The following is a 25,342-nucleotide window of genomic DNA, read 5'->3' as shown; positions in this document are numbered from 1 at the left end:
AAGTCAAAGGAAGCCTCCCCCAACAGTCTTTTCTGGCATGCAACTATCATAGAAATGAATCCCTACTGGGCTTAAAATGGCATAATCCTCAAATGGACCGGCCTTGCTTCCTATCTTGCTGTTGAGAATACACATTAATATCCTAGATGATGGGACAAAGGCTTATACAGTTTTTACTAAAAACCTGGGTTATAAGGCCATCATTCTACAAATGGTGAAGCAATGTAATAGCTACAGTGGGAATTAATGTTTTCTTTAGAGGGCAATTCTCAACTCAAATAATATTAGCTCTGTGTTTATGGCCACCAATAAAAGACCTGTTGAACAAAAATAATCTGCAGGAGTATTGTTTACAAATCATATAAAGCAATCATTAAATCCTAGTTATTTCTTAATGTCTGCTGTCATAATGTTAAGTAGGCTATATAGTTAATCCGACACCACTTCTGAAAAAGGCTATTAAATTAAAGTAAGGTTTTCAATTACTGTCTATATAGATACACTAATTGTAAATGGGTCAAATGTTATTAAAGTGTCCACTGGGCTACTTTCTATATGGTCAGATGAATTGCCGTAAAAAAAAGAAAAGAAATGTATATTCCTCAAATACAGAACAATACTTCATAAACTGTTACTGCATTAATTCCAGTATGATTCTGCTCATAATATTCTCTCAGTCCTACACAGGCAGCAGCACCGGACGACCAAATCAACAGCACAGAGAGGAATGGAGGAGAGATGAACAAACTATCTTTTAGGTTAACTCCACGCTAAAGAAACAAAACAAACAACCTCTCCATGCACTGAAGAGCACACTGCAATGAATAGATCAACATATCGCACCCTGTGTCAAGTGGCCCTTGTTGGATCAACTCCTCCACGGACAGTTGCGTGCCTTTTTCACCCTCCTTCACCCACTCAAGCTGACGTCCGTCGGCGCGGCAGCACGCACAGCCCGGCCCAAGACGACGGCGCGCGCTCCTGTCCTCAGAGCGCGTGCACAAACAAACCCTAAAAACTCTTTTAACACACTCTACTTGCTACTTTAAATAATATTGTCATAGTTGCGCTTACCGTTTTACAGCAGGGGGTAGTTCATCCTCTGGCTCGTCAGAGAGACACCGCGCATGCGCCGTGCTGCCTCGCTACACTTCCTGCAGAGCAGCGTTCGCCTGAGAAGCATCTGTCCCGCTGTCACGAGAAGCGCCGAGTTCGCACGCGATGTGTAAATCGGTCAAACGGCTCGTGAGTGCGAGCGCGCGGCGCGGCGTGGCTCGGTTTGAGCTCTGGGGCCGCATATGCTGGGAGAGCCCAAGCTTCAGAAACATTTAGGTTTTTTTAAACCCCAAAAAGAAGCCGCTAATAATAATATGTGTTTAAATGACAGATCCCTCTTGGTGGGGTTTTAGACTCAACTGCACTTGTTTTAGTTGCCACTTGTGTGGCATAATGTTGTTGGTTTTGTCACGCAATACAAGCTGTTCAAAACAGTTGGAAAATAGTGTTGTGTTTTTGTTGTTGCCTGTATCTCACCAGCAGGTGGCAGGCTTTGCACTTGTAATGCGATAGATAAATACTTTATTCAATTTGTTTGTGGTAGCAGCAAGCAAGTTACATAGTAAACATCAAAATATGAAGTAGGGGAAATACTCAATATACACAATAAAATAGCAGAGCAGAACATATTAATTTAAGAAAATTAAATAATAAAAAAATGCAAGTATATACAGTGTATATAAAGTAAATTAAAGTATTATTTAAACTATTGAAGTGATAGTTCACAAGTTGGTTGGAACCATATTGGCTTTTGAAATAAATAGCCATAAAAAATAATAGCCAATAAATACATTTCTAGCTTTTACAGACAAGCATGGCGATCTGAAATCCAGGTTCAGTGTTGCCATATTAGCAAACGAGAGTAAATCATTAGTAACACAGCCAAACGACTGGTCTCAGATCAGCCCACACCTACAAATCGGCCCTCCCCTATTTGGGAATGGAACGCTTGTGATTCTCTGATTGGCACTCACGGAGAACCAATGGGAGGGCGAGCTCACGTCTCGTGGCCAATAAGTAAATACCAAGTACTTCGTCCCACAACTTTTTTTTTTTTTTTTACTGCGGCCAGCAGCTCGAGCCATCGAGGCTCGCACCTTACTCTCTCACGCAGCGCTTTGGAAAATCATGCTTTCAAAGTCTGAAAACATCCGAGATGCTGTGAAGTCTCTTATTGCCGTTTTCTGGGTCACTTTCAGCGTCTGTTCCGGAGGTGTTGACGGCCAGGAGGGTGAGAAAAAAAAAAGCCATTCTTTTTTTCATGGTTGACGCTTCTGATAAGATAAGATGTGACGCGAGGTTTTTTTTATTTCAAACGTCTTGTCAGTCGGTTTCCTGCATAGTAGAAGTTATTACTATTTCAAAACGCCACTACTCCTGGTTACGAAGAGCCAATAACAGAGTCACAGCTAGTTGAACTCAATGGTGTGTTGCGACATAGTTTAAAAGTGGCAGAAGTGTGACAAATGTTAATAAACCTTCTCATCCTGCCTAGCAACACGTTTAACATGTGTTAACTGGTGTCACCATCACCTGGGATTGTAATGCACAAGGAGTCAACGTGGTTCTACTTGTATGTTATGCACTATGAGAAACTTACTATATTATATTTGTTTAGGTCAGTGGTAAAATACAGTATGTCAAAATGAAATGATGTCATGGGAGCATTCTTTACATACTCTTCTCTTGTGCATGTTTACCTGCTGATCCCAGCCAGCAGCAAACCTTTACCACAGGTTGTTTTTGCACACACACACACACACACGCACACGCACACACACACAGGCAAATAGAAAAGCAATGCACTGCCCTGCAGACTGTGACTGAGCCATACCGCACATGTTTTTTTTGTTGCTTTGTGTCTGTATCTTAAGCTTTGGTTTCCTCACACCGGATGATGATTAAGCCCAGGGTCAATTACTTATTCTGAATCACATTTTCTTTCTATTATTTCTGGCAAGTATGCAAAGAGCTCTGGCGGGAGGCCCAGGTGTGTGGGGGTAAACATTTCAGCCAAATGGTATTGAAACATTCTTGTTAAGTTGTGATCGACACACTAGACAGGATAAGGCAACGCAGTGACAGGTAGCACAGGTGAACATCCCGGTGTCTGCCAGTGTGGACCTGTAAAGACCTGCCAGCAAAGCCTCGGGTGGGAAAACAATGTTGCGGGGCTGCTTTTAGATTGACTGTCTGCTATCCAGTCGTCTGTAATTCACCTTCTAAATGTTCCAAACTGGTCAGAACAAGCCAAACGCATACACCCCCCCCCCCTCCTTTATATGAAACTAGAAACAGATTGTCCTGGAGACAGAATGGTTCAGTGAGCAGGGGGGAGATTACCGGCCACCCAGAACCTCCGCGGCCTCTGTGGCCTCCCACCGGAAGGTGACAGATCCACGCTCTGTTGCCCTACGGTTCCACTGTGTCGCTGTGGCATTTCCAGGGAAGTCCTTCAGGGACTCGAGGAGGGGCAATAACATCCAAAGGGTCACGGTACGAGGAGCCGAGGAGCTGTCGGGAAGCGGGCGAAGGGTTTGGTGTGAGGCAGGATGTGTGTGTGACACGGGGTGAGCGGAAGGTTATCCTCCTGTTTCCCCTCAACACATCTGCAGGAGCCTTATAAGGAAGACGAGGACATGGATGGTGCGTAGGCTCGGATGGACCTTGGCGCCTTCTTCATGTTTTGACCATTCTTGGAACACGTCATTACTTGACTTTTTTCCAGGGGGTCGGTTTTGAGCCCACCGCCCCCTCAGCACTTATCTCTCCGTATGACCACTCTGGGAATTGACTTCTCGTCTGTGACACACAGGGATGCTATAGGATCTAAATATTTGTGTGTTCCGTTCCCATTAAAGTATTAGTCACAGCAACCGCAGGTCAGAGGATGTAATGAATCAACATTCAAATAAATAAAAGACCTTTTGATCTATTTGCTCGCCTTTTTCTGTCGAGGTCAAGAACAGCATATCTTTAAATGCAGTTTGAAAAGGTTTTGTATTTATTCTTAGAAGAGTATCTTTTGCAATATATCCAGTGTGCAGGTCACGGTGTGTAAGTGTGTGTGTGTGTGTGTGTGTGTGTGTGTGTGTGTGTGTGTGTGTGTGTGTGGAGCCACAGACAGTTGTGTCATCTCACTGTTATGATCAGAAGAGTATAAACACGCTGTGCATGTTCAGAAGAGACCGATTACTCATCTGTCCGGAAATGCTGCGTTAACAAAGCCCTTTAATATTCTGTGTATTTAGTGAGAGAATTAATGAGCAAACTGTCTGCGGTTATGTGATCTTAGTCAGCTTATAACTCTTTGCCTAATACGAGTTTCAGAAAGTGAACCTTATTAGTTATTAGTTAACAGAACTGATATTGCACTGAAGAGATGAAGCAATCGCACGGTTCATAAATTAGTTTATTAACAGATTATTAATAGGCGAGACCTTTGGTAATCGGTTAATTATTTTAAGTCACGTCAATAAGGATGGAAGAAAAATACCCATAATTCCCTACTTAAAGTTTGTCGGTTGTGAATGTTTGCTGGTTTCTTTAGTCTTCTATAAAATACAAGTGAAAACTTTTGGGTTTTGAACTGTAGATTTAACAAGTTATGTCAATATAAATTGGGCCATTTTTCACTATTCTTTAACATTTTGAATAACCAAATGATTGACTGAGAAAACAAGAGGAATCCATAATAATAATAATAATAATAATAAGCATTAAGTGCAGCCCTTGTACACTGTCAGAAGGGATTTTTGACAATGTACAAGGGCTGCACTCAAATTCAGTCTATTACATTAGTATGTATTATCAGTAGTATTTTGCGACGGTATAAAAGAGAAAATGTTTCTTTTAAAAAAAACATTTTTGTGATGAAGGTATTGACACTAAACATGAAGAATGATCCTTTACTTCAGTTCCGGCAGCCATTTTTTCATGACCAATGAGTCGGCGTCTCATTTTGGAATGAACTGTCCCTAAACATGTCCGAATTGGCTCTACCTTATGAACTGACCTCTTTTCCCCCCATCACAGACTCCCTCTCGTACTTGTATCATTTCAGGAAATGGCTGTGGACATTCGTCGCTGGGCACAGAGTCCGGCACATTGGCCTCTCAGAACTATCCCGGGACCTACCCCAGCAACCGCTGGTGCACGTGGAGGCTTCGCGTGCCGGAGGGCCGAACGCTGCGCCTGCTGTTTGGGGATTTCGACATCGAGAGCAGTCCGGACTGCAGGAACGGCTCTCTAGTGATCGCAGACAAGAACGGAGAACCCAGTCTGGGTAAGCTTGAGTTATTATTTTTTTAAACATCTCAGGTTTCTGTGTGATCACTGAGACATTACAGAAGTGCTCTCTGGTCTCCTTTTTGCGATGCCTGCTGATAGAGTATTAATGTTCCACGTCATTGCTGACGCTCTCTCAGCCATGGTTATGGAATACGCACGAGGCGTGCCGTTGCTTTGGCACATTGACAGAACCCCGATTTTGCAACGTTCTCCAACCAGGTGAATCAGGTCGTGTCTTGACGGCATAGTACGTTGACAAGACACCAAATGACGGAGAGAGAAATATTCCTTCCTGCCGTTAGTGTTTACTATCGGATTCCTCAGAACCTGGCTCACGATTGTGATGTCAGTTGTCTGTGCGACAGGAAAACACTAGTGGAGTAAGACTGACTTAAACCGTCTACATTCAATTCAGTTTATTTAGTATAGCCCAAAATCACAAATTACAAATTTGCCTCAGAGGGCTTTACAATCTGTACACGTACGACATCCCTGTCCCAGGACCTCACATCGGATCAGAAAAAACTCCCCAAAAAATAGAAAAAACCCTTTCACAGGGGAAAAAAAAGGAAGAAACCTTCAGGAGAGCAACAGAGGAGGATTCCTCTCCCCGGATGGACAGAAGCAACAGATGCCATGTGTACAGAATGAACAACGTAACAGAGTTACAGCTCTTGATAAATGCTGATAAGGGACCGACGATATATTTCATTCTTCAATAATGTCACTTGCTGTTTCTGCAGCACCGTGGTGCCAGAAAACAACTTGTATCTGTGCTTTTACAAATGTAGTTTGTGGGTCTGCGTGTCCTTAGGCCCAGTGTGTGGGAAGCTTGATGCATCACAGAAGAATGTGACACTAAGAAGCAATGAAGTGACGGTAACGTTCACGTCGGGCCCGCACCGCTCCGGACGAGGGTTTCTACTGTCGTACGCCACAGATCAGTATCCAGGTAAGAGATCTGTGACTGGTGCTCAATAAGTATCTGAACGTTGTAGCTCAGCACGGAGCGCCGTGCTCAGTTCAATATCTGAATTTTACTCATTTACAAGTTCACACTAGTGCACTTCTAACACCACCGTCTGTGTGAATATTTGCCCTCGTGTGTGTGTGTGTGTGTGTGTGTGGTTGCGAGTGTATGAGTCACTTCTTATTGGCATTCATCCTCCATCGCTATCTTTGCTCTGGCGTGTTTGCGCAGAAAGCCGGAGTGAGACTCCTTCTCTCTCCGGCTGAATGGAGGGAGGCCTCGGGCTTCAGTCTGTCGCTCCGAGAGGCCGGAGCTCTTTCTCCCTCCCCCTCCTCTTCCCTCGCCCGTTAACCACTGCCATCCCGGGTTTGTTGGAACCTTGTTGATTGAGCAGTTATTAAACCTTCAAAATCTAACTCTCTCTGGGGAGTAACGTGCACACATACACGTTTCTGGATTGTACAGATTAAATCACAAAAATGATACAATGGTTCCTGTTCCTCCCGCGTACCATTCTAATAACCATGTGGACTAGTTTGGTCTGAATGCTAGTCTATACTTAGAGATAATTTACTTTTTCTCTGGGTGAAGTAATCCGTACTGTACAGTATATATCATAGTTTCCTGTTTTTTACCCGAGTTGTTTATGAAACCCCGTCAGTGTCTGGAGCTGATCCCATGTCCAGACATACAAACCACTGTCTGTTAATCGCGACCACACGAGGACCATTCACTGTACTCAAAGTCACAGTAACAAAGGGCTTAGTCACATCTACAGCGATGACCGCTTACCCCCTAATACAGCACATGTGGAGCATGCTAGACCATCGCACACAGAATCGGTGTGTGCCTGGGGGGTATTATATAAGCCTGAGTCACTGGGTCCCACACCATTCTATTCAAGTCCACCAACACGTATTCAAGAAAGTTTGAAGTAGTTCTCAGGAGTGTTTATTTGAATGCATGTCCGTCTGTTTTGTTGTTCTAGAGCTCATCTCTTGTTTACAACGAGGATCTCATTCGAGCTCGCAGCTTTTGAGGTGAGTGGTTGACCTCCACATTCCCCATAATAGATTCTTTATTCGAGAATAAAGTGTTTCTCACATGTATTTCCGCTGTTTCTCAGTGTGTACTGCCCTGCTGGTTGCAAGAATGTTACCGGGGATGTTTGGGGAAACTCTGAACAGGGTTACAGAGATGTAAGTAAACCACTTTTCTTTCTTTTTTAAGCTTAGTTTATACTCGTTTGTACACCTTCTGGCGTTTCGGAAAATAATGCAGCGCATAGAGTATACAGCGCATCCGTTCCAAGCTTTGGACTTCCTGCCTGAAAGCGCTCCGTGTGTCTCCTCTGTTACAGACCTCAGTCCTGTGCAAGTCTGCAGTCCATGCTGGAGCTGCATCCGATAGTCTGGGAGGTCGTGTTACTGTGAACCGTTGGAGAAGTCTCACACTTTATGAATCCACCTTTGCCAATGGAATCCTTTCAAAAATGTGTGTCTGCTGTTATTGTACTTGAAATGAGAGATCACATTAATGTGATGGGGGGGCTGTCGTTGAGCCCCAAATTAATTTCTATTTTATTTGATGTCAATGCGCTGACCTTTTTTTAACGGTTCTCTTTTGACAGGGGATCATTATCTGAAAAGAAGCTGCTCTTCAGACAAGGTATGGCCAAGAAGTTACATTTATCATGTTAATATTTCATGAGGCATATCAGAGTTTTTACATGTTTTAACCCATTTATTACAAGCAGAACATTATTTACATTCCCGTTGTTCTTTTCTCATGGCGTGGTGTTTGTGAATTTTATAAAAGCAATATTTTGCCATCTTCCTGACATCCATTAGCTTCCACTCATTTCACTATAACGTAAAAAATGAATATCATGATGATTCATTGCAAGCTCTGCAGTGACGCGTACATGGTCTGTAGTCAAGTGGCTCATGTAGTTGTCTATAAAAACAGTATGTTTGGTCCCCAAACAGACTGCAACAACATCCTGAGAGTTTCTGGGTTAAATGCCTCATCTTTGTGGGATAAAGAGCACAACACGTTCTGGTCCTCCAGAAACATGGAGTCTAGCCACGAGTTCCTGCCCTGGGCTGCAGACGGTAATGATCTGAACCCGTGGGTGGAGCTGGGGCTGAGCGATAGAAGCACTATCACAGGTAAACATGTTGAAAATAGAATATGTGTGCAACATATGTGCATTTGAAAACATGTACTACACTTTAATGTCGCTGTGTAAAGAATGAGTCTTCTGTATTGTTTTTATTGCCAAAAGATTTCACGAAAGACCGTGTGTGTGTGTGTGTGTGTGTGTGTGTGATACTGACCTCTATTAAAAACACATCAGTGAGTTGCACTAATTAAGATAAACATGGCCACACTAATTAATTATGAGTCAATCCCACATATAAATGCCTGCTTCATCCTGCCAAAAATACTCGTTAGCACACCAAATGTGTATTAATCCACTGAAAATATTCCCCAACAAATGTACTGCTGTTTGAGTAACGTTTGCTGGAAATTATTGACCTGGTTTTAAAGATTCACTTCTTCAGTAAGAACCGATGAGCTCGGAATCAACAGGGTGTCAAAAAGTAATGAGGTGACCCAACACATTTGGTCTTTTTGTGCAATTTATTGACGATTTTAGAAAACTACATCATCAGACTTATCCTTTATATGTTTAACTTGGGTAAAATTGTTCTACCAAATTTCCACAAAGTGTCTTACTGTATTATTACTTTTTCCAGGAATAATAACAACGGGATCAAACGACCACTACATAGAATCCTTCAGTCTTTTTTTCAGCAAAGACAGAAAAACCTGGAAGCTTTACAAAGGTGCTCTCGGCAAAGAAAAAAAGGTTTGCATGGTGCCATATCCACTGAGGTTCACCTGAGCACCAGAGCCCACTGAGTCTCTGTGAATAAGTAACTCTGCTGTTTTGGCCCCCAGGTGTTCCAGGCCTATACTGACGGACACCTCAGGGTCCTCAACAGCTTTTCCCCCCCTGTGGCGGCTCGGTTTGTACGGATACAGCCACTGAGCTGGCATGGCCGGGCTTCAGCTCAGGTGCAAGTCCTGGGCTGTCCTGTTGCCAAGGTCACACCAAGGTCACGCTCAGCGGCCGGTGGTGGGTATTGCCACTACTTCTCCTGGGAATCGACTTAAAACGTTAACCAGATCTGTCTAGCAGTGAGTTTGTGGCTGTACTGATGTTGCGATGTCCTGTCCTGCTTGTCCAACAGAATCTCCAGCCATCAAAGTTAACATGGGGACCCCGCGGCCCAGCCCCACCCCGACCCCCACAGACGGCCCCGTGCTAGTGGAGACGAGACTGAGTGTGTACTTGTATCACTCTAATTTCACAGGACGAATTCATGTCAGATCAGTCACAATAATGTTTACGTATTCTTCTTTTACACTCAACGTTGCTCCCACTTGGACAACTGATTACTGACTCGGACATTTGCGTTCCTGTAGGCTCCAGTCAGCCCGTGATAGTGGCAGTGGGCGTGGTCCTGGGGCTGATAATGTGCGCTAGCTGTTTGTTGGCTGGAGTCTGGTGGAAGAGAAGGTACTTTTATTTATTTTGCACACACTCTAACTGAAATAGATTCTTAACTCATGGAATAATGTCATAGTATATCAAATGTTATTTTATTAATGCATCATTACTTTATAGGTAATTATTGATTCATCTGCTGATTGTTTTTTCAATTTATTACAATTAAAAAAAAAAAAAATAGTTTTGCTTGAAAAATAACTGAACCAATGAATCAGTGATTGAAATAAATTGTCATTTAATCTGTCGCCTGACTAACTGCTTCAGCGTTAATGGGGACGCTCCAGGAGTCCCGGCACACTGTGTTGAGCTGAAACTGTATTGTGCAATACTTAGATTCTTTGTGTTCATCTCCTTCTCCGCGTAGGAAAAAAGAGTCACAAATGAAGTACTCCTTACCCACAAGTAAGTCAAGTGCTCTTTGACCGTTTTCCACTATTTTTCAATCCTCCCTTAAAAAGCCTGACGATGTGTTTCTGCTGTGTCAAGTAGGTTGTCAGAGCTTCCAGGCGAAGAGTCTCTCGTGCCCACAATCGGAGCTCATCTCTTACCCTCTGGAGCGAAATGTCCACGATGCTCTACCTAGTCCTCCTCTTAATGGTGAGAACTCCCAGCAGCGTGTTTCACTGCTGTGCCTCTGTATCACGACTCTTATGATCTTTGTCCGTGCCGAGTTGACTGAGCGAACTCGAGTGGTGCGCTCGGCCTTCCCTCCTCCGTCCTTCCTGCTCTGACAGGCTCTGGCTTCAGTGGTCAGCTCACGCCAGGCCTGACAGGCAAACAGCTCTCTCTCCATGGGCCGGCCATTCTTTCCCCCGGCTCAGCCCGTCACCCAGACACAGTATAAGCATTCCTTTCTTTGGTCCATGGAGCCTCGCTGAAAGAGACCCTTTAATTGGAGCTTGATAAAGGGCGCTCAGCTTACGCTCCTCCCCACCATCACCACCAGCCCCTCTCTCTGACTCCCCCGTCCCCTCCCCCAGCAAGGGGGCCCTTCACTGAGAGGTCCAGTGATAAACAGGACAGCGGGGTCAAAGCAAAGACAATCAAAGCCCTTCTAATTAAAATAGCTCTCGGGCTCCCTGTGGGCTCGGCTCATCAGTGAAGTCTGGGCCTCCCACACCACAGCCTCTTCAGCTGTGGAGGGTCTGGTGGAATGACTGGAGGAGACGTTGTTGGTGGCCAACTAGCTCATGCGGGGGCTCAACATTGGCCGAGTATGAGAAGCATTTTCCCAGAAACTGATGCAAAAAGGCAATTGATCCCAAAAGAGTTTGTGTCTAGAACTCACAAATTGTGAAAATGTGTAAAACCTCTCGCTAGACTTTCTATTTGAGGTTCATGCCTAATCTTCTCGCAAGAGTTCATGTGATACAGTTGATTTTGTTCATACCCATTCAAGAATACAAAGAATATCAGAGTATTTGAGTATTAGTAGGATGCGCCAATATGTTTTAAAGCTCATAAAATGCCTGATATTTCCTTCCAATATGCATTTTGAGTCTTGAAGATAGAGAGCTAAAGTTAAATGATTCTGACATGCCTGTTTGAAATGTGCGGAGAGGTTCATTCTTGCCCTTGGGAAGGCCGACACTGACTTTAGAAGTGTATCACAGTATTACAAAAGGTACTTCAAAGTAATCATATGGTTTTAAAGAGTTTACTTTTATCCTGTCTTATTTAACAGTCATAGTTGGTGATGGTGTTTTTAAATGAAACTTTATTTTGCAGGGGGAAACTCCCGAAGAAATGTATTTTTGTCAGGAGTGTGTCATGAGCAGATTGATAGCACTTGTCTGTTATATTTACTGTACAAGGCTGCAGCAGCGAGCCTGGCTTCCTGGAGTCTCCGCTGGTTGTCTGGCGCTGACAGTATCTACAGAAATGACAGCACCATTGGCTCAATACTAAACTGTAGCTGGTTTGTTTTTTTGATGGTGATTGTAGCTGATACCCATGCCATATCCAACGTCTGTTGCATCTTAAACTAATAGAAATACAATCTAATCTATTTATGTCTCCTTCCAGACTATGCAGAGCCCGACGTCGCAGCCATTGGACAGAAGGTTGGCTCAACATTCAGACCCTCCTCGGATGAGGGCTACACCACCCCCTTCGCCTTCAACCATTATGACACTCCTGGCAACCTGCCCGAGTACGCCGAGCCTCTTCCCCCTGAGCCCGAGTACGCCACTCCATTCAGCGATCAGCCCCCCGAGTCCGTCCTAAAAACTTTGACGGGGCTCGTTCACAGCAACGCGCACGGACCTCCGATACCAGCAGCGGCCGCTGGAGCCAGGACGGCGTCCAGCCACGCTCGGTACGACTGCCCCTCGCACAGGATGCTGTCCAATGGCTACTGCACGCCTGCCCTACATGCCAATGGCCCGAGGCCGATCAGCGTGGTCTATGCAGAGCCCAAGTCATGTGACTCTTTACTACAGAAGCACACGTATGAGGAGCCTTTGTGATCGCAGCAAGCTCAGACATGGAGGAAGAATAAAAGATTTTTTTGAGCTACAATGTGTGTTGGGAGAAACCTCAAGTGGACGGAAGACATTAAGCTGGACAGTACTAATGCTGACAGAGCTGAACTTCCAGTGAGTGATGTACCAGAAGGTGATTAGTCACTTTGACCACGATGCGAATACGAGGGTGCACGACTCAGTTGTGCACAATGATCCGAGAGCCATATGCACACAGATGTGGAATCCTGTGATGCACGAAGAAAATGCAGGTTCAGTTGCCCCTCAGTGACTGTTTATGAAAACGTTTAATCACAAGCTGCACTTTCAGAAAATACATACAGCAATGTATACAATGTATTTAACAGGTTAATGCAAACAACAAAAAGTGGATTAAATAAGTTACATGTCCTCACAATGTATATTTCAACATTTCTTGTTAAAACAAAAAATATATAAATATATGGTACACTTTAACAAAGTGGGTCAGATTGTTGCTATGCCTTTGTATAACCACTAGGTGGCTCTCTTGAGCTTTAAACAGTATGTATTGTGTAACTGTCTGCTGGTTCTCACTCAGATAATTGTCATCCATGTATAACATTCATAGATACAAATAAACATTGTTTTTACATACATTATTGTATTTTAGTGTAACACAGAAAGGCACAACAGGCAAGGAGTCATGATTATGATTTGAGCAAGACACAAACCATCATTAAAAACAATGTGGCCTAATTATTCGTTAAACTTTTGCCACAGCAACGTAATTTCGCTTAATATAGGTCATAAACAGATTAAATTGAATAAACTGAAATGTCATTGCTGTTGTTCGCACTAAGAGGAAAAGAACATTGACATTTTTACTTTTCCCTATTACAAGTTTATATAATATCTGAAAGTGTTACTAAAAGACCCGAATTGTAATAAAACTTTCTAGAAATGTTTTTACAACCTCTGGTGTCACAATTAGTGATGACCTCGCTGAATAAGGCACAATAAAACAACTGTATTAAGAAAAATACTTGAAGTTGGCCTGGTGTGTGATTAAAAGCAAGGTGTTAAAAGTTATTTAAAAAAAAAAAAATGTAAGTCAAGTCTGCATCATTGATGACCTTACAAATAGAAGAATGGTAACCAATCTTAAGTCTGAACTATTAAGCTAGAAATAGTGCTGAAGCAACAATCTTTCAAACTGAAAACAGCAAAACTTAAAGTTACTGTCAGCAACTTTTAACTATGAAACGGTTTAATACTGATGCCTTTATATGACCCATACATATACACACACACACACACACACACACACACACACACACACACACACACACACACACACACACACACACACACACACACACACACACACACACACACACACACACACACACACGTAAACAAATGAAATCATGCAGGGTTCACCAGAAACTCCTTCGGCCGTGTGGCTGGGCCCGCTGGAGGGGAGGGAGGCCCTAGAACCAGGACAGAGCGGGGCAGACCCCAGGGAAATGAGAGGCTTTCTAAAAGAAACACTTTTGTCCACAGGAGCCGCATAAATCAACATGAAATCAGAGTAATTAAAAGTACACATGCGTATTTACTCTGGTGTTTTGAGCATGAATTCACTCCCCACTGTTATCGTGGACCCTCTTGTTTGTGCTTAACTCTTTCCTCTGCCTCGCCTCTTCTTCCTCTTCCTCCTCCTCCTCCTCCTCCTCTCTCCCCTCGGTCGAGTAGTGCATCAGAGTCTGGTGCCGGTTCCTGGACGGGGCGTCCTTAAAGCGCAGGCCACAGTCCTCACATGCGTACAGGAGCCCCTCTCTGTGGCTCCCCGGGTTCGCTCCCCCTGACTGAGGTTTGCTCTCGCTGCCGGCATGAGCGGCGGACGCCGCCGGAGACTCTCCGGGCTTTGCGTGCACATTGCCATCTGAACTGTGAGGCGTATTTAGCCCCACGTTGGTTTGAGGAAAAGTCCTGGGACGCCCAGGTGGACGCCCAGGTGGACGGCTGTGTCCGGCCGCTGCCCGATACGCGTCCCCGGCTCCGGCTTCTCCGCCGTGTTCGGGGGCCAGTCCGTGGACCGTGCGGTAGTGGAAGCGGATCCCGGAGCGGTTGGAGAAGCTTTTCTCGCAAAAGCTGCAGATGAAGGGCCTCTCTCCGGTGTGGATGCGCATGTGAATCTTAAGCGCTCCCGACTGGGTGAAGCATTTCCCACACTGGCTGCAGCAGTAGGGCTTCTCTCCTGTGTGGGTCCTCTGGTGGGCCCGGACCCCCGCCAGATGGGGGAACCCCCTGCCGCAAAATCCACAAGTGTACGGCCTTTCGCCGGTGTGAATCCGCCTGTGGATCTTCAGAGCCCCCGACTGGCTAAAGCTCTTCCCGCAGTCGGAGCAGGTGTAGGGCCGGGCCCCGGTGTGCACGTTGAGGTGGATGCGGAGGTTGCTGTGCGAGTTGAAGGCCCGGCCGCACTCGGTGCAGAGGAAGCCGGGCGCTTTCTGGGCGTGCTCGGATCGCTGGTGCTGCAGCAGCTGGGACGGCCTGGAGAAAGATGCAGGGCAGTGCATACAGGGATGAAGAGACAACATGGCCGTGGCCGCCCTGCCTCGCTCCGCCTGTTGCTGAGTGTGCGTTTGTCTGTGCTGGTGGTGGCAGACCGGGAAGGAGCCCTGGCAGGGCAAGCAGGGGAACGGGCCAGAGAACTGCGGGGCGTGAGAGCGGCCTAGCTGAGGGCAGGGTAAACAAGAGGCTATGGGACAGTGGTGGTGATGGAACGGATGATGGCCGTGGCCGTGAGAAAACAGGGAGTCTGCGCCTTCCTGGTTGCTGAGCCTCGGGGTGCAGGTCTGGAGGCTGCGGTGGCAACACAAGCAGGGGAACATGGAGAGGTGGGAGAAGGGGCCCGAGGACGCTCTGGAAGGAGGCGTCTGATCTGCATGGCCCCTGCCGTCTGTCCCCCTCTGGGGGCGACCGGGCGCCCTGGTCTCCAGCTCGGACGTGGTGCTGCTGGGCTCGGGGATGTCCGGTAAGCACATGTTGAGGCTCATGGACGCGGCGCCGCTCAGGTCTTTGGGGTGGCACAACGCATCCGAGTGAGAGGGCGCGGGCAAAGATTGCCTCGGTTTTAACGTCTCGAAGAAAGGCGGAGAAGTGGCGGAAGGGCAGCCGGGGCAGGTGCAGGCATTGTGCACATCTAGACGTAAAAAATACTAGTATTACAATAAAATGAATGCAAGAAAATGATTGCGCCAACTTGTATTTGTGAGCGCTAACCTCCTCTCTTGTCCCGGGCCTCTCCCTTCCGCTGGGACGTCCCGGGCTGGATCTGTCGGCACGGCTCTGCCTCGGACTTGTCCCGGCCAGGTCGCGGTGGCTGCAGAGGTTCAAGTGAAGCGCCTTTGAACCGCAGCGCCTCCACGCCTCCACTGGACACGCCCCACGCGGCGTTCAGCACATCTGGCTGGTCCTGCAAGGCACCTCCAGATGTGATGAGGTCACCGATGAACTGATGCACCTCCATCCAGGAGCACTGAGCCCGCTGCAGACAACAACAACAACAACAAAAACAACAAGGTGTAGTTGCAGTCTGAATGAAATAAGAGGTAAACGTCCAGGTTACTGTGCATTGACGCGCAGGACTTTAGCTGAAAACATTGGTTCCTCCCACAAGCGAACGGTGTAAAATAACGAGGTCGTCTACTTACAACGTCGCTTCTCTCTTTGTCCATGGAGGTAAACGTCGTCGGCTTTGGAGCAACGAGCTCTTCAGACACTGAGGGTCAAAACAATGACAACAACAACGGAATGCGTTTTTTATTATTATCTCTACTGTAGCTTCCTCCCGTTCACTTCGCAGGCGGAGTATTTCCGGGTCATTTAGTCATGTGACGCGTGGTGGTCTTTTTCTTTTTTTCTTCTTCAGGCTTACATTTTTTAAAGTTGTATTCACCACGAGACATAAAAACGAAACATACATATATATATATATATATATATATATATATATATATTATAAGTATATTGTGTATATATATATATATATATATTATATGTGTATTAAACATGCATGATATATATTATATGTACACGCAATATATTCATAGTTCTAAATCAGTATTAGAAGATAAGATGAAAAGAAATGGTTGACATCCAGAAACCAAATAACATTTGTTTTTTTTAGATTTGAGAAAACTATGGAATCCCAAAAGCATATTACGGTAACAAAGAGATAAATTGCTAAACATATCAATAATAGATTGTCAAAAGTGTGTTGTGCATGAACAAAACCGGTGTAAAAGCATTTCAGACTGTGATGCGAATCTTTTGGTCTTCGTAGATATTTTCCCATTAAAAACTAATTTCATAAATTAATCATTTTAAAAAGGAAGCTATGCACTTTACTCATCACAGCTGGACCATTGTCACAATAACTAAATAAGTGAAAATGCAGGCGCACGACACAGAACATCTCCAAAACAATAACAGCTTGGTTTCTGATGTTGTGCATGACGGTAACGACCTGCTAAATGTGATGGGATCTCAGTGAAACCTCGATATTAGACATTTAAAAGCGTCAATTTTTGCATTAAATTTTTTGCAAGTCTCACTATCTGTCTTTAGCTTTACTAAGACCTAAAGTCATCAGTAAACTCTGGTTTTAAAATACTTACCTGACTCTGTAGCTGCGTTTCTGTTTCAGGAAAAACACAAGGCAATGTTTTGGATTCATACAAAAAAAAAGATATTGAGTCATGGAAAACTGTTTATTTTTTAACATCAAAAAATACCTGCAGAGTGAAAGATTCAGCAAATGTAAATCACAAGGTGACAGAATGTCATATTGTTGTACCATAACTACCATCATTTGCAGTCATTAAATAGTTTTTTTTTAAGTACTAAAGGGAAAGTTTCATTACACAAAAAAACATTTCAAGTTCCCAGCTGAATACAAAGAAAATCCAGTGTTTTTTTTATTCACCTTAACATTAATAAACCTATGGGATTTAATTTCCCCACACAAACACACAGAAAGGTGTTTCATTTCCTCGGAATGAAAATTTAAAAAAAGGCAATGATAAGCGATAGCTTGGAATGTTTTGTTCAAATCACAGAAGAAACAATCATATTTCTTATTCTAAACCAAAAGGTCACACAGTCGGCTGTTGGAAATACACTTGATTTCTTCAGGGAGTATATTCATAGAAAAATCAGCTTTGTCATATAAGGGCGCGATGGTAGATAAAATGAGAAATATATACAATATTGAATAGCATAGCGTTCTGGCTGTAGAATAACACTTCTACGTTTACGTGTCTACGGGTACAGCAGAGTCTGGGGTTGTGACTACTGATGTAATTATTCTTTTATTTTTACATTTTGCCGTCACTGAAAATGTTAGTGTTTATTTTTCTTCAGCAACGTCGACCTCCATCTTAATTTCTTTCTCCGTCGGCTCTTTCTTTACATCTACAATCAGTCCAGAGGACGCCGTGTTAACAGTAAAACTGGAGAGGTCCATGGGATCCACTTTAAATTGCTTACCTTCAGTATCCAGCGTTTCCCCTACCTTTATAATACGGGGGCAGGGCGTAGTACTGTCAGGTACCACTATGTAGTATGTCCGTGTGTGTATCCCCCCCCCTCCTCCTCCTCCTCCTCCTCTGAAGCTGTAATCCTAGGGGAACCACTGGTATCTGTATCGGTCTCTCCAAGATTTGTTTTAACTACTTTGCTAGAGATATTTTTCAATGCTTTTCTGTCAGTAGCTGTAATCCTAGGGGAAACACTGGTATCTGTATCGGTCTTTCCAAGATTTGTTTTAACTACTTTGCTAGAGATATTTTTCAACGCTTTTCTGTCAGTGCTGGGAACCGCTCCTGAGATTTCAAATTCTCCTGGCTCCCTTTTAATAGGAGGAAGAGGAACGTTTCTAAGAGTCGACGTCGATAAGTTAGACTTATTGGACAAATCCAGAGGTGCTTCCCACTGTGGACCCGGTTTGATCCCGGCTACCAAATTCAAGGGGCCACGCGTGGTCGCTCTGAGAGCAGCGTTCACTCCGAGGGGTTCGTTCAAGTCAGGCGGTGGCGTCTCCTTCGGCTGGCCCTGCGGAGCGGGAAGAATCGGACGGCCGACGGTTTGAGGTGGACAGGCGGAGAGAAACACGACAACTTTGACAGCCGGGGGCGGCTGTTGGTTGAGGGTTAGTTTCCACAATCCATTTGGTTGGCCCGCGCCAGCAAAGACCCCCTCCGTCACGAGTCCTGGACTATGATGGTTCGTCCCCAGAGCAGCAGGGTTGTTGGGGACGGCAGCAGGCCCGGTGGCTGTTGGAAGCGGCCAGTCTGGTTTTCCATTGACATTCTTCGAGGCCTTCCGTTTTTTGGGCGCACTCTAAAATTAGAAACAACAAAAACATCACAGACACTCAAAGAATTGCACAAAACACTAATGAGACATGTCAAATATAATAAAGATGGGAGACCTACAGCTTGCTGGAGGAAGTTTTCAAGACACAGCAACACAATGCAACAAGGCATTGTGTTGCTGTGAGTCAAGTACGTGTCATTTTCATATAAATTTGAATAATTCAAATTAGATTTTTATCAGGTTGAATTGAAACCGTAAAAACAAATGAGTACCGTAAACGTTGGGTTACGAGCCGCTACTACCTTCAGTCAGTGTCCCGTTAGCTCCCCGCTGTAGCCAGCTGGGGCTCCTGCTAGCGCTCCGTTACTTCCCCGCTAACTTCCGCTAGCTCCCCGAAAACCACCGAAGATAGCAGGACCAGGCTCGACACCCGACTTGGGCAGATGGGACGCGGGCAGCAGCAGCAGTGGCGGGTAGCAGCAGCAGCGCTAGCTAGCAGCAGCGGCCGGTAGCAGCAGCGCTAGCTAGCGCTGCTACTAGCTTGCTACAGCGGGGACACTGACCGGCCGTGGGAGCGGCTCGTAACCCGACGTTTACGGTAACTGAACACCACTTCAAAATCTTTTTTATAAATGAATGAATAAAATAAATCTTCAGTCATCTATTTCGCACCATAAAAATGTAATATTATAGTGTTATGTTAATAATAATGTTAAGTTTATTTTATTTAGTATTTCATTCATTCACCAGGGGGCCAGTTTGAGGTGATACTGTGTCACTATTAATACAAAATGTTAAACTAAAATGTGCGTCACATCCTATCACGCGCGTGACTAATCATGATCAGCAGAGCCCTGCCCTCGGTAAACTGTCAATGGCTAAATTAACCTCTTAACATTCCTGTAAAATTTGACGAAAAACACCTATCCAGGTATACCCAAAGTCAATTGCAAGCTGTACTTGAACTATTTGGAGTAAATGCATGGTCTTGGTCTCTTTTGAAAGGTAACAATCTGAAGCTTCCCCACCCCCCCCCCAATAGTCAGAATCACTTTAAGCGCTGCTGACACTGAGTTATACGAGTTTGAACACACTAAAGTATAAGGTTTTTATTTCCGCCTGAACATTTCTTTGTAAATAGATGCCTTTAGATGACTATAAATGGGACTTATGGACTGGAAAACACAAGGGAACCATAGCCTGAAGCCTTTTCTAGTCCAAGTAAAAAGCAGATAACAATATCACAGAAAATGAATATTTTACACATGTTTTTCTAATGAAATGTCTAGGCGTTTTCTGATTTTGAGAGGGGGGGAGGACTGCTGACCCGGACTGTGGACATCGTCGGGCGGTGGAAAGAGCACTTTGAGGAACTCCTAAAACCGGCCAACATGTCCCCTGGAGAGGGGGCAGTGCCTGAAGTCCTTGTGGTGGATGCACCTATATCCCTGGCAGAGGTCACCAAGGTAGTCAAAAAGCTCCTTGGTGGCAAGGCGCCGGGGGTGGATGAGATCCGCCCTGAGATGCTGAAAGCGCTGGACACTGTTGGGCTGTCTTGGCTGTCACGCCTTTGCAGTGTCGCATGGGGGTCGGGAACAGTGCCCATGGACTGGCAGACCGGGGTGGTGGTTCCCATCTTCAAGAAGGGGGACCCGGAGAGTCTGCTCAAACTATCGTGGTATCACACTGCTCAGCCTCCCGGGAAAAGCTTATGCCAGGGTGCTGGAAAGGAGGATCCGACCGATTGTCGAGGGGCCGGAGAGGATCCGGTTCGGGAGTCTCGGGATCGCCTCTCTGCTGTTCGCGGATGATGTGGTCCTGTTTGCCTCCTCGGACCGTGACCTCCAGCATTCACTGGGGCGTTTTGCAGCCGAGTGTGAAGCAGCAGGGATGAGAGTTAGCACCTCCAAATCTGAGGCCATGGTGCTCTGCCAGAAACCGGTGGATTGCTCCCTCCAGGTGGGGACAAACTGCCTACCCCAAGCGAAGGAGTTCAAGTATCTCGGGGTCTTGTTCACGAGTGAGGGTAAGGTGGAGCGGGACATCGACAGGCGGATCGGTGCGGCTGCAGCTGTAAAACAGGCGCTGTACCGGTCCGTCTTGGTGAAGGGGGAGCTGAGCCGGAAGGCAAAGCTCTCCATTTACTGGTCGGTCTACGTTCCAACCCTCACCTATGGCCACGAACTCTGGGTCGTGACCGAAAGAACGAGGTCTCGGATACAATCGGCCGAAATGAGCTTCCTCCGTAGGGTGGCCGGGCTCAGCCTTAGAGATAGGGTAAGGAGCTCGGACATCAGGAGGGAGCTTGGAGTCAAATGGATGGATGGATGGATGGATCTATGAGCTGAAGTCTGTTCTGGTGAAGCTGAAGCCTGTTGGGATAATCTCCACCCCCTCTTGTTTAGACTCGTTTTTTAGGCAATTTCATTGGCTGTACGAAACGCCTGTCATCTGAGCTGTATGAGGTGACAGGCTTGAGCCACGTAAGAAAATAGAGCCTGAGCCTGAACTTCAACGTAGCTTCTGGTTGGGTAATGTAGCCTGTCAGTCAGGACATGAAGCTCCTATTGGTTCAAGTGGGGGTCCAATACAAAGCTTAGATTTTGGCGGTCACTTTGGTGCCGAGTTTGTAGCTGTTTTTTTTTTTTTATTTTTCTTTCATATCTTCCAGCTGATATGAAATGATGCAACGCCAGTTGGTGGATATTTATGGATGTAATCACATGTTTTGGACTAAATCTTTTATGGGATTTATTTTTATTGGACCTTTATGACGTAACAACGTCGTTTTTGTTGGAATGTTATGGATTTATGGATCAATATGAGGCGTCATCGATGAGTTGCCTGGATTTTGCTATTGTTTGTTTGTTTGTTGTTATCTGACAAAAGTCTCGTTTGTAGCTGCTGTGGTGGTCTGATCTTGAAACGGGTTACATAGCTGGAATCACAAGAATCGTAGGTTTCCATACACATATGGCACTCGTACCGAACTATAAATAGGGGGTACAGTGTACACTAGAATGTCCAGAAAAGGACGCCTGCGGGACGGCAGAACGTTAACAGGTTGATCAAAAAAAGAGAAGTCACAGAGGAAAGTAGAGAGTTTAATTCTGCGTGGACGTATTCATTTTACTTTCACTGCCAAAGATGGGAGCGTTTCCAAACTCCTCCGCGTGTGAACGTTCAGTGTAAACGTAGCAAGAGATATGCATTTTAAAATGGAAACGTATGTCAGAGTTATTTTATTTAAATAAAAAGTTATTGCATTTAAACCATCACTAGCATTCTAGGTGCAATGGGTTGCTGTGAAGCAACTGAGGGTTCAGGGTCTTACTGAAGGACACTTTGACATGCAGACTGTGTGGAGGACAGGTATCAAAACCTGCGACCTTGTGGTGACAGGACGACCACTCTACCCCACAAGCCACACATATGGGGAGAGGTCAAGACGCGCATAGTTCTGTGTTTAATTGACCTCAATGTAGGCCGACACATGAGTATTTTTTTCTTCTTCTCCTCTTCATAAAGACATTGATTTTGTTATAACAGGTCAAATAGCCATACAATTTCAGGTCAGTGATGCTGTGTGTGTGTCCAGAGGTGAAACGGAAATACTGCCATTATAGGATTAGAATTTAATAGACAGACAAAAATAATGAACACTCACCGCAGGCGGGGCAGTTTGTCCACAGGTCTTGAGGTGGCTGTCGTAGTTCTGCTGGTGGGGAAAGCCCAGTCCGCAGCTCTGGCAGAGGCAGGGCGAGTTGCCGGCATGACCCCCCATGTGGGACATTAACATCAAGGCCGACCGGAAGCCCTTCCCGCATTCAGCACATTTCAGCACCCTCTGGTGAGCCCCGGCGTGCTTCTTCAGCTCCTCCGAAGTGTTGAATCTCTCTCCGCACTCCAAACACCTGATCTCGTCCCCTTTCGGCTCCTGGTTGCCCCAGCAGCCGGTGTCCTTTTTGTGCCGCTGGAAGTCCGCCTGGCTGACAAACTCTCTCAGACACGCCACACAGTGAATGCGCTCGGGTTCACACTTGTGTTTGCGGTACAGTTTTGCCAAGCGGTAGTGGCAGCGGCAGCGTATGCAAGTGTAAGGCAGCAAACCCAGATGGGAGAAGCTGTGCTTCAGGAGAGCGTTCTTCTTGGAAAAGGTCTTTGCGCAGTCGGTGCATTTGAAACTGCGATGGCACGTCGACTTGCGGTGGCGCGCCAGAGATTTCGGAGTGGAGAAACTGCGGCCACACTTCTCGCAAAGGACATCCAGCTGGCATTTGGGGAACCGCACATGATATTCGCACGCCTTCAGCGAAGTGAAAACACGTTTGCACTGGTCGCACTCGTAAAACTGCTTCTCAAAGTGAGTCCTCGACAGGTGGACTTTCAAACTTCTCTGCGATTCGAAGTCCTGCAGACATATGCGGCACCGAAAAACGTCCACTTTGGTCAGAGCGTGCGTGCGCAGGTGGACGCGGTAGCTGTAGATCTGGCAGAAGCGCTTCCCACATTCAGCACAGGAGTAAGGCCGCGCTCCAGTGTGCAGATTCATGTGATCCTGGAGCTTGAATTTGGAGGGAAGCTGCAGATCACAGACGCTGCAGCGGAAGCCGCCTGATTGACTCGACTCTGTGGGAGAGACGGAAAGGAAAAGTGGGCCAACAGATCAAAGTTACAGTCGAAGTAATTAGATACGGACTGACAGCCCATAGCGGTTTAAAAAAAAAGAGGCATGGCTCTTAAAAACAGGTCACAAATATATGCTTTTTTTCTTTTGCAAGGCTAAAATAGTCAAGAAAAAAAAACAGCAGGGCACTGTAGTTTTTAGCGAATGGTATTTAAACAGTGCATTTTAAAATCGGGGATCTATTTTCAGTAGTGGATTAATACACATATGGTGCTTGCATGCATATTTCTGGCCACAGGACAGAGTGTGTGTGTGTGTGTGTGTGTGTGTGTGTGTTGTAAGTAGACTACAATGTCCAGATCTTTTTTAATGTAGGAACATGTCACCCTGTACACCCAAAGGGTTTTTTGTTGTTTTAAGACAAAGCAAATAAGCAAAGAGAAACCATATCGAGCTTCAACTTCACAGACAACACTTGTTACAACAATCAATTCATGTATGGTTTTGATCTGTTCATAGGACTTGTTGACAATAAGAACATTTTTTTATTGCAATTCATGGTAATTCAGCTAAAACATCTGTGTTTCAGAGGTATAAGTGAATGAGTCATACCATCGTTTAATCTCTCCTCCTCATCCTCCTCCTCCTCCTCCTCCTCGTCGACCTCTTCTTCCTCCTCATACACGTCTGAAACCTCACTGTCATCGGAGATATCCTCCGCATCCTGCATCTCTGTTGATTCCTCCCGTGCAGCGTTGCCGTCAGCAGCATCCTCCTTGCTGTGGTCACCCTGCTCAGGGATCAGCTGTGGAGGGTCGGTGGCTTCTGGCCCGGCAGGCGGATCCGTCGCCGTGGACTCAAGAGTTGTAACGGCTTTGACAGCTCGCTCATCCTGTGGACCGTATGCAGGGTTTTGTGTTGTACAATTGTCTGTCAGAGGAGCCGTGGGACCCGCTGTGCTCTGTTTGGATGCACCTGCTTCTTTACCAGCAACCGGCTCCTGGCCTCTGACCAGCAGTCTTTGCACCTGTGTGGTCGAGAGGGAAGTGGGAGGGTGACTGGGTGAGCATGAGTCATCAGGTGACGTGGGGCGATAGGGTGACTCCCTGAACGAGGTCTGGAGGATGTCCGGATATCCTAACTCTGTCAGCTGGATATCAATGGTGTAGTCAATGGACATGACTGCTGTCTGAGGAGTCACAAAGAGGGATAAGAAGCACAGAGAGGTGCAGGTGTTTAAAACGAGCAAGCGTAGTTACAGAACACAAAACACATGTTTATTAACTAATGGAACTGGTAACATGGTCACATGCCGCCTTACCTGACCAGTGACTACATCAGGGACTATTCCTCTGGGTCTTCTTACTTCTTCGTGTTAAATTCGGTCGCGCTTGCGAAACAACTTTCCGTGGAAATGCATGTATGACGCACCTGGGCGCCTCGCTCACCTGGTACCGTCGGGCGGAACTGAGGATGGCACGGCGCGGCTGCAGAACAATTGGAAAACAAGCCACCCTCCTCGGTGTTAGACCCTTTATCCCAAAGCAAACCAGAACCTACATTTCCACGGGACTAAAACACATAGATTCGCCTCAAATGACGTGAAAACACAGCGGCAGAAAGATCCGAGCGGCTCGCTACAAACTCACGGAACCCATAACAGCACACAGCCCGATCAGATCATAAATGGGAGCTAAAAAGGAGGAAAACAAATGAAGCACCAAGAGGAGGGAACCAGTGCGGGCGCTCGAGCACGCCGTGTGGTTCGGGGTGGTATTGCACGACACAACAGCCAATCAGAGAGCAGCACAGGTGAGGGAAGAAGTATTGTATTTAAGTGCTTAATACATCCCGTGTACCTCATTTATATGATATTCTATACTCTATAATCCTATGAAATTCATTGGAAATATTGTATTGCTGACACACAACAGTACATTAATTATTACTACAGCTTACTATGGTTATTACTGTGATTTGTCAATGTGGAG

At 45.7% G+C, this 25,342-nt stretch overlaps 3 protein-coding genes across 3 annotated transcripts; 1 reads left to right on the top strand and 2 right to left on the bottom strand.

Annotated features, from left to right (window-relative positions):
* The first annotated feature begins 2,173 nt into the window (after positions 1 to 2,173).
* Positions 2,174 to 13,486, top strand: LOC306744560 (discoidin, CUB and LCCL domain-containing protein 1). The gene is made up of 15 exons (XM_079227228.1): positions 2,174 to 2,287; positions 5,120 to 5,341; positions 6,161 to 6,298; positions 7,305 to 7,356; positions 7,443 to 7,515; positions 7,677 to 7,810; positions 7,947 to 7,984; positions 8,305 to 8,487; positions 9,079 to 9,191; positions 9,284 to 9,461; positions 9,577 to 9,669; positions 9,812 to 9,905; positions 10,261 to 10,298; positions 10,386 to 10,493; positions 11,922 to 13,486. The coding sequence occupies exons 1-15, from the start codon at positions 2,185 to 2,187 to the stop codon at positions 12,362 to 12,364; spliced, it is 2,010 nt and encodes a 669-aa protein (XP_079083354.1). The 5' UTR covers positions 2,174 to 2,184; the 3' UTR covers positions 12,365 to 13,486.
* A 494-nt stretch (positions 13,487 to 13,980) lies between these two features.
* Positions 13,981 to 16,199, bottom strand: LOC306744672 (uncharacterized protein; the record flags this gene model as incomplete). Its single annotated transcript, XM_079227354.1, has 3 exons — positions 16,060 to 16,199; positions 15,629 to 15,893; positions 13,981 to 15,548 (listed from the first exon to the last, which is right to left on the bottom strand). Exons 1-3 carry the CDS (start codon positions 16,081 to 16,083, stop codon positions 13,981 to 13,983), a joined length of 1,857 nt encoding a protein of 618 aa, XP_079083480.1. The 5' UTR covers positions 16,084 to 16,199.
* On the bottom strand, positions 16,121 to 24,531 carry LOC306744671 (uncharacterized protein; the record flags this gene model as incomplete). Its single annotated transcript, XM_079227353.1, has 5 exons — positions 16,121 to 16,127; positions 17,026 to 17,045; positions 18,368 to 18,748; positions 22,392 to 23,353; positions 23,964 to 24,531. The coding sequence occupies 5 exons, from the start codon at positions 24,529 to 24,531 to the stop codon at positions 16,121 to 16,123; spliced, it is 1,938 nt and encodes a 645-aa protein (XP_079083479.1).
* Positions 24,532 to 25,342: the final 811 nt, after the last annotated feature.

Source organism: Taurulus bubalis, assembly GCF_910589615.1.
Source record: "Taurulus bubalis genome assembly, chromosome: 12".
Lineage (NCBI taxonomy): Eukaryota > Metazoa > Chordata > Actinopteri > Perciformes > Cottidae > Taurulus > Taurulus bubalis.
This window is presented reverse-complemented; position numbering and strand designations above follow the sequence as displayed.